We start from the raw sequence: 18,739 nt of genomic DNA, 5'->3' as shown, positions 1-18,739 counted from the left end.
AAAAACACACCTATATTCAGCTCTTGAATAGCATGATATCATCAATATCCACCAAAGAAAGGTTCCAACAATGATTTAAGGCAAACATCATTTTTTTTTAAAGCAGAATTAAGGTAAACTTAAGCAGAAACCTTTTTCTTTTTGGTTTTTTTAATCACAATGATCCTCCAGGGTGTGACAATTAGTAACATTTTCTAGACATTTTGCCAATGCTGCTGCCCTGTTCGTCATCAATGGTCCTCCATGGTGTGCCACTGCCAACCCTGTAATTTTTTTTAAAAATAATTAAGTCAAATTCCAGAATTAATTTTATTTTTGTTTTTCTACTTTTTTGGAAGAGAGCAAAAAAGAAGGTAGATGGCCTGATAGCTAGAGCTTCTCTGCTCCATATACATTGACTGCAAGCTATTGACCATATTCAAAGAAACAAACCCAAATCATACCAAAAATAGAATTGTTGCACCTCAATGAAGGTTAAGCAATCAAAAAAAAAAAAAAAAAAAGAATCAATGAGCTATGGAATGAATATTTCAATGTCATAATAAACACAAAAGATATCAAACAAAGGCAATACAATGGAAAACAGTTTCAAAGTAATAACAATACCTTGCAATGTTTTTTATGAAATTTGATCAAGAGGGTCTCATTTTCTTTGACTATGGATATGGACTAAAGTCAGAATCATCTATTAAAGAGGAAGAACCCATGTCAAACCCATCACCAAGGGTTGATTGAAATCCAAAATCAAATTCAGACCCATTTGTCACGTCCATAGAAAGCCCTGAATTAGATGACAAAGAAATCGAGGATGACCCGCCACCATCCATAGCACTTGAGATAATACAATTGTCCGAATAGCCTGAATGCACTGAAGTTGGTCCTGTTGAATATGTGGAGCAAAGCTGCTTTGGACACTGGCAATGGGTTTGTGCTAAACACAAACATGTGCAGATCCTTGATTCTAGGGGCCAGTTTCTCTTTTTGCTAACTTTTTGTGATTTTTGAGGAGAACAAATGCATTCTACATGGACCCCTACCCTTTTAATCTCAGAAACAATTTTTCCAGTATCATTTGAGGCTTCACAGAAAATCTGAACAAGATTCCGATCACCTAGATTCAAGTCCTCAAATAGTATCTGCAATGAGCTCTGAAGTCTACAACAAAACACCAGCTGCGCACCATATTTATTACTAAAACATGAGCTTTCAAACAGTCGTTCACAACCATTGATGGAAATGACAGCATGATAATTAACATCATAAATATCATACGCTATCATTTTAATCTCAACACACAGACACAGAGTAATTGTTGGAATTTCTGGACCAATGAAGAATGATATTGAATTTCCATTGCGTTGGTGGTTTAACCAATTTGGAATCTCAATGATCTCATCCCCAAGTAAATCTACCACAAAGTTATAGTCACTAAGGAAGACATACTTCTCGGGGACACTCACTGGGGATATTGTAGAAGATGAGTGGGGGTGTGGACCTATTAACATGTGGCTACTCACACCTAAACAAGGTGGTATATTTGGTGGAAGCCTTAATATTTCTGGAATCTGCATGAGAATTCAACAAATTACATTTTAGCAAAATTAGTCAACAAGTATTTGTGAAGGTAAAAGAAACTGTTTCTTAATAACTATAAGAGAGACCTGAACCAATATTTCCCTTGCTGGTGCAGATACATATCTTACACTTTGTGGAAACCTTGGAATTTCCTCAAGTCCATAGCAACGTGCGATTTCGAGAAATTCTAAACTCTGAAATCTGTCAATGCTTTTTGGGAGGTTAACAATATTGCTACCATTGATATATAATTCTCCCAATGTAGGGGGGCAACAATAATTCAAAATAAATTCCATTTCTGAGAGATTTGAAAAATCGGAAAAAAATAGACTGTTCAAGCTTGGAAAAACATATTTGGAAAAGCCTCCGTAAGAATTGCACAGTGGCTCCTCGTCCTTCGGAAATGTGAAATCGCCAATAAGATAGAGAATCTGAAGACATTGTAAGTTATAGATGCTACCTGGAAGATGTAGCCGTACCGCCCAGTATCCGAGAACTAAATCAGTAATCCCAGTGAGATTCCCAAATGACTGAGGCAACTCACTAATTCCAGTCCCGTACAAATGTAACCTCTTTAAACTTTTCATTTCTTGCGAAATATTGGGGGGGAACATCTTAAGGCTTCTGCAGGAATCAAGATTAAAAGATCTAAGAGACTTCATCGAGAGACAACTCGGAAGAGTTTCAAGTTTTTTGCAACCCGTAAGGTCCCACAGTTCAAGCTTATCAAGACGCCCCACGGAGTCATCAATCTTAACTAAATTTTTACAGTACACAAGTTTCAATTCCTTTATGTTTGGGCTCATTGATAAGTCGGGTATTTTCAAAATGGATTCACACCGACTGAAGTCCACATAACTCAAGGTTTTGAATGCAAAAACCTGTTGATGAAAAAAAATTCAAAAATTAAATTATACGTTTTTGATTCTCAAAACATATATATATATACACACACACTTTTTAAACTTTAAAAAATTATTTATCAAAAAAAAAGAAAAAAGACCATACCTGCTTGAATGTTTTCTCTAATTGGTTACCGGCCATGTTGAGTACGACCAGATTTTTAGGAGAAAAATGGGATGGAAGCAGAGGGAATGGATATTCAGGCCAATCAAGCAGATTTAACCCATTGGGAAGATATTCAAGGTGTCCTTGGCAATGTACATTGTGAATTGTAAGCAATCTAAGATTTTTCATCTTACGAAATATTTGTGCATTCAATTGCAACTCTATTGGCTCAGACGGATCCAACCTTATGCTTTGAATTATATCTGACCCCTAATTGAAAAACGTAAAAAGTAAATCACCAAAAATATAATACTTACTAAATAATGGGTAAAACCTTACTACTACTACTGCTACTACTAATAATAATGTGATTATATCAAAAAAATAGAGAAGATGAATCAAAACAACTCATACCGTATTTTTAGTTAGTACCTCAAGAACATCCTCACAATGCCATAGTCTACTACGTTCTCCTGGATTTTGTGGTGATTCTTGTCGAACAATTTCTCTACCCATTCTTTGTAGCAAATCATGCATTGACAATTCATTATAATGATCACCAGTCACGAGACATTTATCAATAAGTCTTGAAATACCATCTACTGGTTCTAAATCACAACCTTCTAGTATAGCCACAACCTTATCATAATTCATGCAATATCCCTTGAAGAAACATGCAATATCAAGGAAAATATTCTGTTCATTTTCATCTAATCCATCATAACTTATTTTCAGTATCTTTTGAATATCTCCATTCGGAATTTTTTCATACTTTTTTAGAGCACTTTCCCATTCAAGTTTTGGTCTTCGATACAAATCAGCACCCATTACTACAAGAGCTAGTGGAAGGCCTTTGGCATAATGTATAACTTTGTGCGCAAGTTCCAAATAATCTCCATTGGGTTTGTTACTTTGGAAAGCATGCTTACTAAAGAGTTCAATAGCTTCATTTTCATTTAATTCCTTGACCTCATATTCATAGGTTGAAATACCATTTCCAAGAGTTCCAAGCAAGCGTTTATTTCTTGTTGTCATAATGATTCTACTTCCAGCAGCAAACTGATCACATTTTCCAAGCATTTTTTCTATTTGGTCCAAATTATCCACATCGTCAAGTATGATAAGAACCCTCTTTTGGCAAAGACATTCATTTATCATAGTGATTCCAATAGATACATTACACACTTCCAAATTCCTGCTCCCTAAGATCTTAGAAAGAAGTATCTTTTGTAGACATATTATGCCTTCATTTGTCTGTGACCTCTCTCTAACATTCTCTAGAAAAACTTTTGCTTTGAAATGATGTGAAATTTTGTTATAAATATCTTTTGCGATTGTAGTTTTGCCTACTCCACCAAGGCCATAGATCGCTACCATGTGAATATCCTCATTTGATTCAATATATAAATGTGTTATTAAAGCCTCTGCACGAGACTTTATTCCAACTGGATATTTAGCAACATGTAATTCCATCTGATTTAGTTTAGACTTTGAGATCTCTTTAACAATTTCTTGGATAAGTTCACATTCGTTGCTGCTGCCAATTCACAAAGCAATTTACGACATTTAACTCGTGATAATTTAAAAATAAAATAAGAATGTAAATTAAATGCAAGGTGTTTAATTTGTACATCACAACTGAAGTATTGCGAAGTAAAGTAAGTAGTATGCAATTCATGGATTGAAGAAATATTATTCTATTGTCACTTATTCAGGGGTAGCAAATTAGCTTTTAGCACGAAAAATTGCATGAAAAGCTCGATTAGATGAGGATATAATCTTATTGGGATCCCACTTCTTTAGAAAAATGCATTAAGTTTTACTTTTAAAGTATTCTAATTAATGAGCGGGACAAATTCCTAATTAATAATTGGTAAGATAATCTAATTTTATGTTCTTTTATTTCTATCGCTAAGCTGTAGCTAACTAGCTTAGTTATGACACGAATAGAATACTTTCATAATTCATTAAAATTTAAAGAAAAAAAAAAGTAGAAAACAATTAACTGTAGTTGTTATTTAACATTAAAGTTTAGTGGTCATCCCAAAATCATTAAAAGTTTAAGGTTCCATTTAGTTGGCAGGATGGAAAAAATAAGAAGATAAAAAATGAGAAAGGTACAAAAAAGTGGAAGGATAGAAAAAATTTTAGTTTACCCTTTTGTTTGAAGAGTGAAAAAGTAATAATTACTTTTCTCCCAACCAAATAGATCCTTAAAAACCAACGAGCAAGAATAGTCACTAAATAAATACCTGTTATTGCAGTGCCATCCAGAAATTCCGCCTGCCTTAAGTAGAGCTTTCCTCCACCTTTGTACTTTCTCTTTATCATTAAAATTTTCTTCATGTCTAGTTAGTGCTTCCCCAAACTTTCCTTGCTGCTTACGAACTTTAGATGGATCCACCTTGTAAAAAATTGGTAACACCGATTTACGAACTCCATATGAATCCACTTTGTAAAAAGTTGGTAACACCGATTGAATATTTTCCCAACACTCAATAATCTTAGCAAGTTCATCCAAACACCAAGCGGAGGATGCATAGTTTTCAGAAAATATAATAACTGACAACGTTGAATTCTCAATGGTTTTGAGAAGCTCTGTAGAAATTTCTTCTCCCCTTTCAAGATCATTATCGATGAAGGTGTGAATACCTTGGAGACACAAAGCGTGATACAGATGGCTTACAAAACCAAAACGGGTGTCTTCACCTCTGAAACTCAAAAAAACATTGAAGTTCTTGGGTTGGTGGGTGAAAGAGGAAGAGGAAGATGAGGCTCCTTTGGTGGTCACAAGCGCCATTCGGATTAAGCTTTTTTTTTTTTTTTTTTTCCCGGAGGAACTCCTCACACATAAACTGGGCCTTTAAAAAAAAAAACGACATTATAGTGAATTCATGTTATGACTTATGAGAACAGTAAATAGTAAATAGCTTCTTGCCAGTAATTTTAGGCAATCGAAGGTGAGCTGTAACATCTATTGAACGCTTTACATGTCCTAACCTCCCACACTTAAAACAGAAATCTGATACCCTAACACACTAGGTAGAATATGAATTTTGGACCCACAATTGGATTGGATGAAAGAGAAGTCAATATCTCTTACCTAGAGTTTCTGATGCCAAGGTTTGAGGATAAGAGGGAATCCCTCAATGTTCCACGGTCCCAGCCCCCACCTGATGAAGGGAGAGATGTCTCCACCGTTGGATTATTAGGGAGTGGGTGAATGAAAGAAAAAGATTTGTGGAATTATTGGATATGGGTTTAACCGATTGGGGTGAAATCTGGTAAGGTTATGAAGGGTTGACGAATGGAAGAGGGAATTGGAGTTAAAGAGTGATTGAAGAAAGAGGTAGATGGGGGATTTGGAAAACTTAAAGTTGCTGGAACGAAGGCAAACTCAGATATAAGGAAAGTGAACGACAGATAAGGTGACTGAATGCAAGCAAAAGGAGACTATAATGTAGCCTCGCTTTTCGGTGTGACCATCTTCTTAATAAACTTTCAAGTGCCAACTAATGCTTTTTACATTGCAATATCATGGAAGTTTCATAGAACCATTCCAGTGATTGCCGTCAAACATTTCACACTACTTTCTTAGACCTTTCCCGTCAAAACTATTAAAAATTTTAGCATTTATGGTCATTGTATATTGGTAATTTTTTTATGGTGGAGGACCAACCTTTTCACATGGTCTTCGTTGGAATCAGTATATATTGGTAATTTTATTATAGTGGAAGACTACCTTTTCCCATGGTCTTCATTTCGAATCATTGTATATTGGTGATTTGTTATAGCTATTGGCTGGCTTACTAACAACTACCTTAACTTTAGCGTCAGTGATATGCAAAAGGGGAACACTTTGCTCCGCACCGCACGGCTTTTTCTTTGCAAAGGGCCAATCACTGACATGTTGCTTCTTGTTATTTTCCTAAGCATGATAACGATTCTTCTAAGAAAATATAAAGGAAAACTGTTAATGTTGACACTTCCACTTCAAAACTTGATAGTCAATTCAAGTTCTGAGAACAGTAAATAGATAGTAAATAGCTTCTTATGAGTAATTTTAGGGAATCGAAGGTGAGTTGTAAGAAATCTATTGAACGCTTAACACTTCCCATGTCAGTACTTCGACAATAGGAGAGGTGAGCATACATTTACCCTAGGGAAAAACAAAATAATGTTATTTTTAAAGGTAGACAATAAACCCAAACCATACAAAGAAGAGAGTAATGTTAGGAGGAGTGAACCATAAACCCACCTATACGAAGATCATATTATTGTTAGAGATATTGCAATTTTTTTTATAAAGATATTACAAATTTTATTATTTAAGCCTAACAAACTAACATTGCTACCAATAAAAATAAAAAGTAATTCAATCTTCATTTATTATGTTATTTATAAGTGTCATTTATTATGTTCTTACCACATTAGTTTATTCATAATTTTTAGTAAAATTTGTAACTTTAGCTAAAATCACTAAAATTTTTAGAACAAATAATTTATAAATTGATGTGGTAGTGAATGTGATTGTGTCAAAATATTAATATTATTACAAATTTTATAACAAAAAATCACAAAATGATGAGCCATACATTAATTTATAAAATTTATATAATAAAATATATAAATAATATCCCATCCATCTTAGAGAAAACTAAAGTAGACAAGTGATAATAAGGAATAAGAATATCTTCTTCCACGCAATCCCACTTTAGTCCAAAGAAAGCCCCACACGTTTTTTACTTTTGTGGAACACTAGCTATCTTTTTTTTTTTTTTTTTTGGCTGAGAGGAACACTAGAAAATATAGGAGGCTGTTTCATTTTCTTCCCCCGACATTATTTGGGAGTGAAAATGAAAAACAAGGACAGGGTTAGTAGAATTCAAATACAACTAATGCCATCTCTATCTGAAGCCATAAAGCATCCGTAGCAGATGTGGCAAAAAAAATTTTCATTTTGACACACCAAAAACCCACTTTATTATTTTACCACATCATTTTACAATATCTCATTTATCAGATGTTCTATATTTTTATCACTTCATTTAAATATTATTATTTAATTCTTTTTAATTCTTTCTTTATTATTTGTTCCTAACGGTAATATTTATTCCTAAAGAGTCATATTTTCAAATATTCTTATTCTAACGGTAGCATTTTCAAACAATCCTCATAATTCAACTATCATATATATATATATATATATATATATATATCCATATTTTCTTAAGCATTTTTTTTAAAAATAAAAAAAGTTAGAAACTGTCACCTTCAAAAAAAAAAAAAAAAGTTGAACCTGTCAAGGCTCATATCAAAAGCCAAAAACATATGCAATCTAAAACCCAACCTATCAAGTTGAAGTTGTTTCAACTGAACTAAACTACCAATGTAGTCCATAGAAAACTTACACAAATAACTCATATCCAATAACATTAACTCACATAGAACCAATTGAATTAAACATAGTTGAGCTTGCCACTTCCTTGATGACAAATGGTACTTAAATTTAACACAACAAAACAATTGGCTAATACTAAACTTAACATGACAAAACAACATAGCCAATGAGTTTTAATGGTAGCTTCATAAACAAAATGAAAGAAATAAACCAAATCAAAAGTTTTAATGGCAACTCCATAAAGAAGAGGAGACAAATAAACAAAAACAAAAGTTTTCATGACTCTCCATGTAATTGCCATAAATGTTCAACAAGATTCATTTAGAGTTGAGAATGAACTTCTCAATCCCTAATGCATTGATGAACTTGAATGAACTTCGTAAATTCATTTATCGGCTCATGTGACATTGGTGTACATGAAATCTCATCAATTTGTTCATAATCTAAGTCCACTGCTTCAGCTTCATCTCACTCATCTTCAATAATCATGTTATGAAGAATTATGCATGCTTTCATAATGTCTTGTAGTGTTTCATGATAGAAAAATCGTGCAAGTCCACGTACAATTGCAAATCGTGCTTGAAGCACTCCAAATGCACGCTCTACATCCTTCCTATATGCCTCCTGAGCTTTTGCAAATAATTTTCTTTTTGGTCCTAATAGAGATGGGATTGTCTTCACAAATGTTGACCATTTTGGATATATGCCACTAACAAGATAGTATCCCATTGTGTAATCATGACCATTGATTGAGTAATTAACTGCAGGAGCACATCCTTGTGCAAGCTCAGAAAATACATGAGACCGCTCTAACACGTTAATATCATTATTTGACTCAGGTAACCCAAAAAATGAGTGCCATATCCAAAGATCATATGAAGCCACTGCTTCCAAAATAATAGTTGGCTCACGAATATGACCACAATACATCCCTTTCCATTCAGTTAGACAATTTTTCCATTTCCAATGCATGCAATCAATACTTCCCAACATGCCTGGAAATCCACGGTTTTGGCCATGGGCTAACAATCTAGCGATGTCTTCATTGTTTGGTAACCTCAAGTATTCCTCTGAAAAAATAGCAACCACTGCTGCAACAATTTTTTTCATACTGGTTATTGCAGTGGTTTCTGCTATTCTCACATATTCATCCATAAAATCAGCTGCTACTCCATAAGCAAGCATCCTAAGTGCAGCGGTCATCTTTTGAAGGGGAGATAGACCAAGCTTTTGGGCAGCATTTCTTTTTTGGATAAAGTAAGGTTCATGAGCTTCTACCTTAGATAGGATTCAGAGAAAAAGAGAACGTCTCATTCGAAATCTCCTTTGAGATAATTTGGGAGGATATACAGGTTCTTCGGCAATGTAGTCATCATAAAACCTTCTATGGCCTGCCAAATGATTACGATCGATATACTAATGACGCTTACGTTGTGATGTCGAACCCATGAGAAGTTTTATAATTATCTCATCTTCATCTGAGTCATCATCAAGCAATTCACGAAAAAAAGAACGACCCATGGGGATAAACTAGAAGAAAACATTAGAAAACAATTATCAATATAGATGCAAGAAACATTATATGAAATGAAATCAATAACTTTAAAAGAAGGTTTGATTGTAATTAAGATGTTATTGCAGGTTTAATTGTCATTATATACTCAGAAGTGTGCTACATAAGCTGGAATGTTGTACAGACCAAAAAAAAATATATACAAAGAGGAAAGAAAAAATGGAGAATGTTGCAGATCAGTCTGAGAGTTCTGGGGAGAAGGGAAAGCAGTAAAAAATTTTCTGATTATGTCATTAAGCAGTGGGATGACTCTTCAGTAATAACACAGTATATATAAAGGTAAGTGCTACTCTTCTTTTTTTTTTTTTTTTTTTTCTTTTATCTTTTTTGTGGAAGACAAACAAAAATTTATAGAAAGAAAGGGAAAAAAAGTTTGACAAATATCTAGAACAACAACCCAATTTGCAGACAAGAATGATAGTTTCCAAATCCCATTAAGTCTTTAAAAAAAAAAAATCATTTAACTTGATTTGTAGGCAATATAGTGTAACCCTCAAGCAAAGGGAGCTGAAACAAAGTGTACCCTGATGCCTATCTCATTACCATCTAGAGTAGACTATCAATAAGACATATTTTGTTGTCTTCTATTATTTCCTTGGCACTTTTTTCAACCTTAAGAGCTTAGATTGCCGCATATAGAGGCAGTGTACACAAATGAATCTATAAAGCCTAGTCTATATTGTAACCAATTAAAGAGATCAAAGGTTTGAACTAGGTGCATGTATATCTATCTTAGTCCTTAGAGCCTGATAAATTTAACCACGCCCAATTTACATTGTAATAACCTTCCATACCAAAACCCATCCAGAGCAATGAAATTTTAATAAGTAGTAGCTATAAATATACCACACACAACTAGAACAAGTCTCCTTTTAGTTCATAAACCACCCAAGATCATTCATAAACAACAAAAACGAACTAAACTGTACATAAATTGCTTACACCCATCAATAACTGAGCCAAAAGTTCTCCAAAATACCCAAAAAAGAACAACAATTCATAACTTAATTTACACTAGCACATATACCCAAAACATAAAAAACAAATTTCAATCAAAACAATCAAGAAAATAAAGAAAAGAACAAGAAAATAAAACAAAGTGCAGCATATAAGAAAGAAACTTGTCTCACAGCCACATAAACAGCAGTAAATAGCCATATAAACAGCTACCAGACTTCAGAAGCATATAACTGAAAACAGACTTCAGGCAGCCAAAGAAACACATAAATAGTAGTAAATAGCCACATAAACAGACTTCAGGCAGCCACATAAACAGCAGTAAACAGCCACATAAAGATTTGAGGTTTCAAACTGTACATACATGGCAATATCCCCCATTTGTTATCATCTAGCACACACATATATCTAATACCTACTACACAACCTTAACCAATGCCAAACTGCACTGTAGCAGTCACTAACACAGCATACAGCATACAGCACCAAAGCAGAATCAAGGCACTTACACACTGGCCTCTCAACCCAATCAGCAGCGTTAATAGCACAGCACCAGCATTAAGCATGACAGTAATATAAATTCTATAGTAATATAAAATCAAACATAGAAAATATATGACATTTTATATAAGCTAAAATGTTAGGATTACTTAGATCACATAATAAAAGAGTCAAGACCTTTTGCTAAGATCACAAAATACATATTAAGGCCTAAAATCAGCTACACCCAAAAAATGCCACAAAATACATATCAAGGCCTAAAATCAGCAACACTCAAAAAATGCCACAATATACATATCAACGCCTAAAATAAATTACTACCAAAATAAGGTTGAAACAAGACATCACCAACATCATCTCATCCCAACGAACAACTTGATCTTTGTTTTGCAAGGATTTCCTTTTTGAGTCCATCATAAAAAGTTCTTTAGTCTTCGTTCATGCCACTTGTGTCTAGCATCATAATTCTTTCATTCTCTTTCAACTCTTGCAAGCGAACCTTTTCTGCTTTGATACGTACTTTCTCTTTTTCGGCTGCACATCCTTCTTCAAGAATTTTCATTTTCATTTTCAAATATTCCGTTGCAACATCTTTCCCATCATCTTTTTTCTTTCGATTAGCCTTTTCAGCTTTTCTACCTATTGGCCTCTCAAAAACCCATCAACCCCCCTCCTTGATCTATTGAATTTGGAGTTTGAGGCATTTCTTTTCTTGAATCTTCCCTAGGCATAGTAGTTGCCCACTTTGGAAAATCCTTCAACATTAGCCAACAATGTTCATATTGAAAAAAGTAACCGTGAATTTCTTTAAACAATTCCCTTGCTTTTTCAATCTAAAAAAAATTAAATAAATATAACATAATTAGTTTCTTCAAACAATTCATTTGTGTTGTAAATCTAAAAAATTAAAAACCATTGCAAAATTTATACCTTGTCATCAGCCATGGTTCCACTTTCATTCTTTGCTTCAATTTTAGCTAAAGACCCACAAAATTTAACTGTTTCCCTATTAGTTGTTCCCCATCGGCTTGTTAGGGATGAAACATTACGTGTAGAATTAGTCTTGTGGTCCTTGAAGTATTTTGCAACTTTGCCATAAAATGTTGTTTTATGTTGCTTATTACCATACACAAGATCGACATTGGTATTGAACCATGCTGCTACAAGCAGCTTGTCTTCCTCAGCACTGAAGTTGATACCACATGTTGATTTTTTCTTAGAAGTGACAACTTCATCATTCAGTGGAGAATCTTCGACTAACAGGGGACTACTTTCAGATACACTGAAAAGTTCATCCTTAAGATTAATATTCCCCTGTAAGACATTAGTGAACGATGAATAATGTCTTAAGTCCATGCTCTAAATAGATATGTAGATAAAAATAATTTAGGTAGTCCAAAGAGAGCCCCCCAAAAATAAAAAATCAAATGCATATCTGAAAGCACAAAAATAGGAATTATTGCAAACGATTTATTAATATATATATATATATATATATGGTTTCATGAAATTGTGACTGATAGGTTCACCTTTAACACATACACAGAGACACTTGTGAATCCACGCCTCACTCTTTATCATTCTAAATTCTAAATGCTGGAATTAGATCTTTGGTACATATGGTTTTAGCCTAAATGCTGGAATTAATGAAAAAAATACATAACACAGAACACAGCACATATGAACTAATAAGATAGAGAGAATAGAAGTAAACACCGAAATACTGAGAGAATCATAGAGAAGACGGAGAACTTACCCGTATGCAGTAGATGTAGAACGAATCGATGAAACCTTCAGAGAATTGACGAATCGATGAAACCTTCACAACTAGAACAAGTCTCCTTTTAGTGCAGAATCTTCAATCTCTCTACAAGTAGGTAAAGCAGTTTTACTTAGAGGAAATAGTAAGGACTGATAATAAATTCACTAATACTCCTCTTTAACTTCTATCACTAATTACAAAGAGCAATACGATATGAAGGATTGGGCATGAAAAATTACAGCCAATAGTATAGCATTTTTTTTCTCCTTTGTATTTGTAAATAGAATTAATAAAAAGAAGAAGAAGAAGAAGAAATAAAGAGAAGAAGGTCCAATGTACCCTAGAATAATCACAAAAGCAATGATGAGCAGAGCTTCTAAAGATGTTATGTCGAGCTAACCACAATATGCAATTATTTAAGCTCCAATAATGTATATTTTCATTCCTTTGGGCAATCACGTTGGGGTAGTGGTAAAAAATTGGATTTTTGTATCAATTGATGAAATTTTTGGTGGAGTTTTTTCCTTTTGTTTATGAAGACATCTTTTATCACAACTAATATTTTCACCTTAATAAGCAAACATAGGACTTATATGTCCAATGTGTTGATACCGTATTTTGTCCGCTCTTGATTTGCGTGCCAGACCCTAAAAATCTAAAAATATCATTTTCTCTCCATGGGGTTGCGAGAACATCCAGAACAACATGGTACAACCTGTTCGGGCACCAGAGCACCCGAAGTGCCTTTTTCAGCTAAAATGACCAAAATACCCATGGTCAGACCTATTTTTGACTGAAGGTCAAACAAGGTCAAAACCCTCACAAAACAGCATTTTTCATAATTTTACATCAAACCCGAGCTTCTCAGAGAATTTTGACAATTTTGACCAAGTTTGACCTGAAGTCGGTTGTGGGTGGGCCCAAAAACCATGATTTTGATCCGACTATCAAAATGGGTTGAAACCAACACCATCGCGAAGATTATCAAATCTCATTCCAACGACTATTCATGGGTCAAAATCGGAGTTAGAATGGCCGAGATATCACAAAAACCAGGATAACGCACCGATTGATGCGCCGCTAACTTCCAAGAGCCATAACTTTTGATCCAACCATTGAATTTTCAATATCCATAACTTTTTGGAAACAAGAAGTCAAAATATTTCCAGGGGAGTCAAGACCAATCCAATCAGAGGCCTTTTGAGGCCGGTGGTCCTTGAAGGGTCGCCACCTCGAAAGGCGCATCGAGGCTATAAATAGCCCCAAGCACCCCTCAGACCAAAAAAGGAAGACATTTTCTAAGTTTGGCTCTTTGTCCAGTTTCTCTACAAGTTTTTTCTCTCTTCCAAACACCCAAAAAACACATCAAAGTTTCTTAATTCTTCTCTCTTCACCAAAAACACAAGGTATTGTTCTTATACCCAATCTTCCTTTCCTTGGTTCCACACTTTGGATTTGGGGTTTGGGGGTGTGGATGTAGCTTCTCTAGCTATCATCCACACCCCTAACCTTCTAAATTTTTTTCTAGCATTTGTCTTGCTTGAATAACATGTTTTATTGCTTTCTTAGGCATTTTTCTTGTTTTATGTGTGTTTCTAGCTTAGATTTCTTGGTTGTTATGTCTTATGCCATGCTTTATGCTTAGATCTACATCCTTACATGCTTATATGTTTAGATCTACATGCTTAGGGTTTTAAGCCATGCTTTCCTTTGTTTCGTTCCTCTTCTTTCTCTATGTTGATGATAGGGTTATATGCTCACATGCTTGTCATGCCTTGCTTGGATCTATATGTTTATGCGCCTTTTGCCATGTTTCGTGCTTAGATATACATCCATACATGTCCATATGCTTGGATTCATGTTCCACCATGTCCATGTGCTAAATTTCTACATGTTTGCATGCACGTTTCTATGCCTATATGTCTAGACCCTATGGTCTTTGTCATTGTCCGTACACAGAGGCCCATATCAAAAGGTTTGGATCACCCATTTTGCATGTCTATGCTTGCTTGCCTTTATGCTTTATCTTCCATGCTTGTGCTAGCCTCTCTTGTTCTAGGCTTTGCCACGTTTGACACCCTTAGCGGGTTTATGGTTGTGTGGTTACATCCGATGCCCATGAGGCCTAGTTTAGATGTAGCCATCCGGGAGGCATCGCCATGATGCCAATTGCTTAGCGCATACCTCTCCCCTTTTCCCCCTCCGTGCAATGCTATGCTTACATGTTTGTTTGCGCCACTTGTTGGCTTTCTATGCATCTTTATAGGCTTGCTTACATGTCCATGCATGAGTCTTGCTTGCCAGTGTATTGTTCATGCTTCAACACAATGAAGTTATGGACATTAAATCCAAACCTACATTTGTCTCTCGCGGACACCACCTTTAGTTTGATCTCTTGCTTGTTCGCCTTTTTGCTTCTTTGGTTGCTTGTTTACCTTTTTGCTTGTTTGCTCGCATCCTTGTTTCTGTGTTTGCCATGTCTACCCTGCTTATCCGCTTTATGCTTCTTTCATATGCTTCCCACATCTTTTCCTTCCATTGCTTGTCTGTTGATTTCTTGTCTTTGCCTTACGTATGGAGTTAGGGCGCGGGTGCAAGCATTTCTATACAAGCCAAGCAGCGGTAGTCAGTAGGTTTAGGGTCTAGCTTTTCCCATTTGGTTATGTACTCTTTTAAACCCTTTTCCTTCCTCCTCCCTTTCTCCCCTAGATGGTTTGTATTAGGTATATATGCCGTGTACCATTCGTCCTCATCTCTAGAGTATGGTGTCCCCTGTTTATTTTCCTGCACTTATATTTTGGGCCATGGTCTAGGGATGCAGACATTTACTTTCTTGCTCTGTGTGCTTGCATTGTGCATGATGTATGTGTATATATATATATATACCTGCCCGCCCTTCGCCGGTGTGATTGTCACAGTCCGTGTCACCTAAGGCAAGTAATGCCTAATTTTCGCCACAAAAGTAAGGTGAATTGTTGTCGAATTTTCATCGTAAAAATCTGGCACTTTGCTCAAATGCCTTAGGAAAGCATAGATTGGGACCACACCCATTCAAAAGCCAAACCTTAAAACCGCCATGCATGAAAAGCCTTGAAAGTCAATGCCAAAATCATGTTTTTACTGCCAATTGCCAAACATTAAGGTTTTATCAAAACAAAGGACTGTCCTTGGACATGCGTTGTGGGGTGCCTAACACCTTCCCCGTATGTAACCAAACTTCTGAACCTAAGAATCAAGGATTTTTGCTATCCACATTAGATTAGGAAAAATTCCCTTTTTTTGAACCTAGGATTGGTAATAAAATCAACTAGAAATAGGTGACCAATCACGCCTTAGAAAAACCTAATGATTAGTGGCGACTCTACTGACCTTTGGTAATCACCTAAAGTTTAGCCTAGATTCCTGCCATAACGCCAAAGGTGGACCTACCTTCCTTCACCGAGAGAGAGAGAGAGAGAGAGAGAGAGAGAGAGAGAGAGAGAGCACGCGAAGCTCCCCACGAACACAACACCATCATTCGAGAGTGGCCCTCCAATGGGGCCCCGTGCATGCGGGAACTGTTGCCACGGCGGGTCGTCGAATGAGGGCTCACGACGATGGTGGCAGTTTTTCCACCACTGTTCCGATCGAGGCTGAGCGTTGACACAATGCACTGTAGAATATTCACAAAATCAATGATGAGTGGAGCTTCTAAAGTTGTTGTGTTGAGCTAACCATAATATGCAATTATTTATACTCCAATAATGTATATTTTCATCCTCTCAGGTATTCATGTTGGGGCAATTGTAAAAAATTAGATTTACATCAAAATTCATATTTTTGTATCATTTGATGAAATTTTTGGTGGAATTTGTTCCTCTTGTTTATCAAGATGACTTTTATCACAACTTATATTTCACCTTAATAAGCAAATATAGGACTTATATAAACATATGTATATGGTGATGTTTATGTTTCCTATGTCCTATTACTTGTGAAATAAATTTCTACAATACAAATTAACTTAAATATTATAATTTTCTGAAACATTTGAAATGAAAGTACTCAAATCTATATATATATATATATATATAGCCAAAGATTAGAGAAAATCCAATTAAATTCTAAATTAGATTTCAATTGGAGTCTAATTTTCCGCCATGTGTCTATCTAAATTTTTAATTTATGTGGTAAGTGAATTATTAGGTGCAAAAATCAAAAAGTTTAAAACAATTAAATTTTAAATCATATATATATATTGAGAAACCATTACATATTTTAGAAATATATGGTTTTAAAAAAAAATGTAAACTAATACCATGTATAATTTGAAACTCTTTTAATATATATATATATAATTTGAACTGTCTAATTGTGATTGTTTTTAATTGTACCCATGCATATGCACGGGACTACACATTAATACAAAATAAAAACAAATACAAACAATTGTAAGCTTGTAAAAAAAAAATTCTGAATTGAGCAATATGTAAATAGTGATAACATCAAGATGACACACACACACATATATATATATATATATATGTTGGATGTTTTAATTTGTTTTTCTTTTTGTAATTTTATTTCAAGATGAAGTTCACTCTAGTGAGTTCGGACCATGAAGTAAGTATGGGCCAAAAGACCACGGGTTTTGTAAGGAGAGTTGAGTCATTTAATGGATGGCTGAAAGTGTAACACAACTTTATCATTCTATGGTCCTATAGATGCACTGTCCTATTTATTAAATATGTTGCGGTTAAGATTGAATCAAGTCAAAAGTGTTTAGGTAGGTTGGCTTGAAAGTAAAATTAAGAAACTAAACCATTTTGCTAACATGCTTTTGGCATTGATGATTTTTTTGTTTGGATTGAAGGGAGTCATTGTTTTATAAAGCAATCTCTTCTCCATAATGTAATTTCTTTTTCTAGTTGAATGAAGTTTCAATTTCTTATAAAAAATAAAAAATAAAAAAACTAAACCATTTTGCTAATGGTAGGAAATACAATTGATTTGGTGGTTGATTAAGGGTTGTTTAGTATGTGATTCCAAACAATAGTTTTCAGTGTTTAAACAATGAAAACTATGATTCTCAAAAAAAAAAAAACAACGCATTTGGTAAGGGGTTTTTTTTTGAAGTGTTTGAATTACGTTGCTCATTTTAGGGCGTTTAAACACTGAATTTGGAAAACTCATTTTACTAGATTTCAGATTTCAAATAATGTTGCTCAACGACACTTTTGTAAATATTTTGAAAAACATGAGGCTCGCTTGGTTAAACAACACATATTAAACACACAATTATGTTTTTTTACATACTGAAACATGGTACTATTCTGAACACATTTTTACTTTATGAATATTGTAAACACGTATTTTTACAACACTTTTTAAATCACAGTTTTCACATCATTTTAAACAACAATACTAGAAATCTTCAACTAAATGAGCCCTAACTTGTCTTATAATGATATATGTGGTAGGTGGATCTAGTTTTTATAAATCCGTCAATGAATATTTTCTATTTAATTAAATCGAGTGATATAATTTACATATTAACATTAGCATATTTTATTTTTTGAAATAATCATAAAATTTTAGTTATGTTAGGTATCCTAAGGTAGATGAGCCAAAACTAGGCTCGAAGTTTTCGGGCCTTTCTTTCCACATTGAAGGCCCAATGCAACAAAAGATGTCTATTCTCTTTTGGTAATAAAAAACAACTTTGTGAAAAAGATAAGTCTTAGCCCACAATTGGATCATTTCGCCCTCTTTCCTCCATTATCAATTAAAGGAATTTGTATTATAGATGAAAACATGCCTTATGAATTGGTCATGTTAAGTCTAACTGTATGAATGTAATTTGGTTAGAGTACTAGCATTTGGGATGTCAAAAAAATTCTATTTTACACCTTAAAAATATACTTTATCTATTTTATCATCTCATTTTACAACTTACTCCACATCCTAGTTTTTATTTTTACGT

At 34.4% G+C, this 18,739-nt stretch overlaps 1 protein-coding gene across 22 annotated transcripts in view; it reads right to left on the bottom strand.

Moving 5' to 3' along the window:
• Nucleotides 1-18,739, bottom strand: part of LOC126731345 (disease resistance protein RPV1-like) — a 33,908-nt gene that overhangs the window by 4,001 nt on the left and 11,168 nt on the right. For 10 of the 22 annotated variants that reach the window (XM_050435049.1, XM_050435041.1, XM_050435048.1 and 7 more), the window contains exons 1-7: nt 5,687-6,210; nt 4,836-5,444; nt 2,998-4,120; nt 2,584-2,853; nt 1,662-2,456; nt 607-1,565; nt 132-263 (exon numbers count right to left, since the gene is read on the bottom strand). In XM_050435049.1, coding sequence (XP_050291006.1) covers nt 657-1,565; nt 1,662-2,456; nt 2,584-2,853; nt 2,998-4,120; nt 4,836-5,383 — 3,645 coding nt within the window. In that variant the 5' untranslated portion in view covers nt 5,384-5,444; nt 5,687-6,210 and the 3' untranslated portion in view covers nt 132-263; nt 607-656. Of the gene's footprint in view, nt 1-131; nt 264-606; nt 1,566-1,661; nt 2,457-2,583; nt 2,854-2,997; nt 4,121-4,835; nt 5,445-5,686; nt 6,213-18,739 lie in introns of those variants that run through there. The other 12 variants (XM_050435036.1, XM_050435057.1, XM_050435055.1 and 9 more) reach the window with 8 other exon arrangements.

This window comes from Quercus robur, chromosome 1, assembly GCF_932294415.1.
Source record: "Quercus robur chromosome 1, dhQueRobu3.1, whole genome shotgun sequence".
NCBI lineage: Eukaryota > Viridiplantae > Streptophyta > Magnoliopsida > Fagales > Fagaceae > Quercus > Quercus robur.
This window is presented reverse-complemented; position numbering and strand designations above follow the sequence as displayed.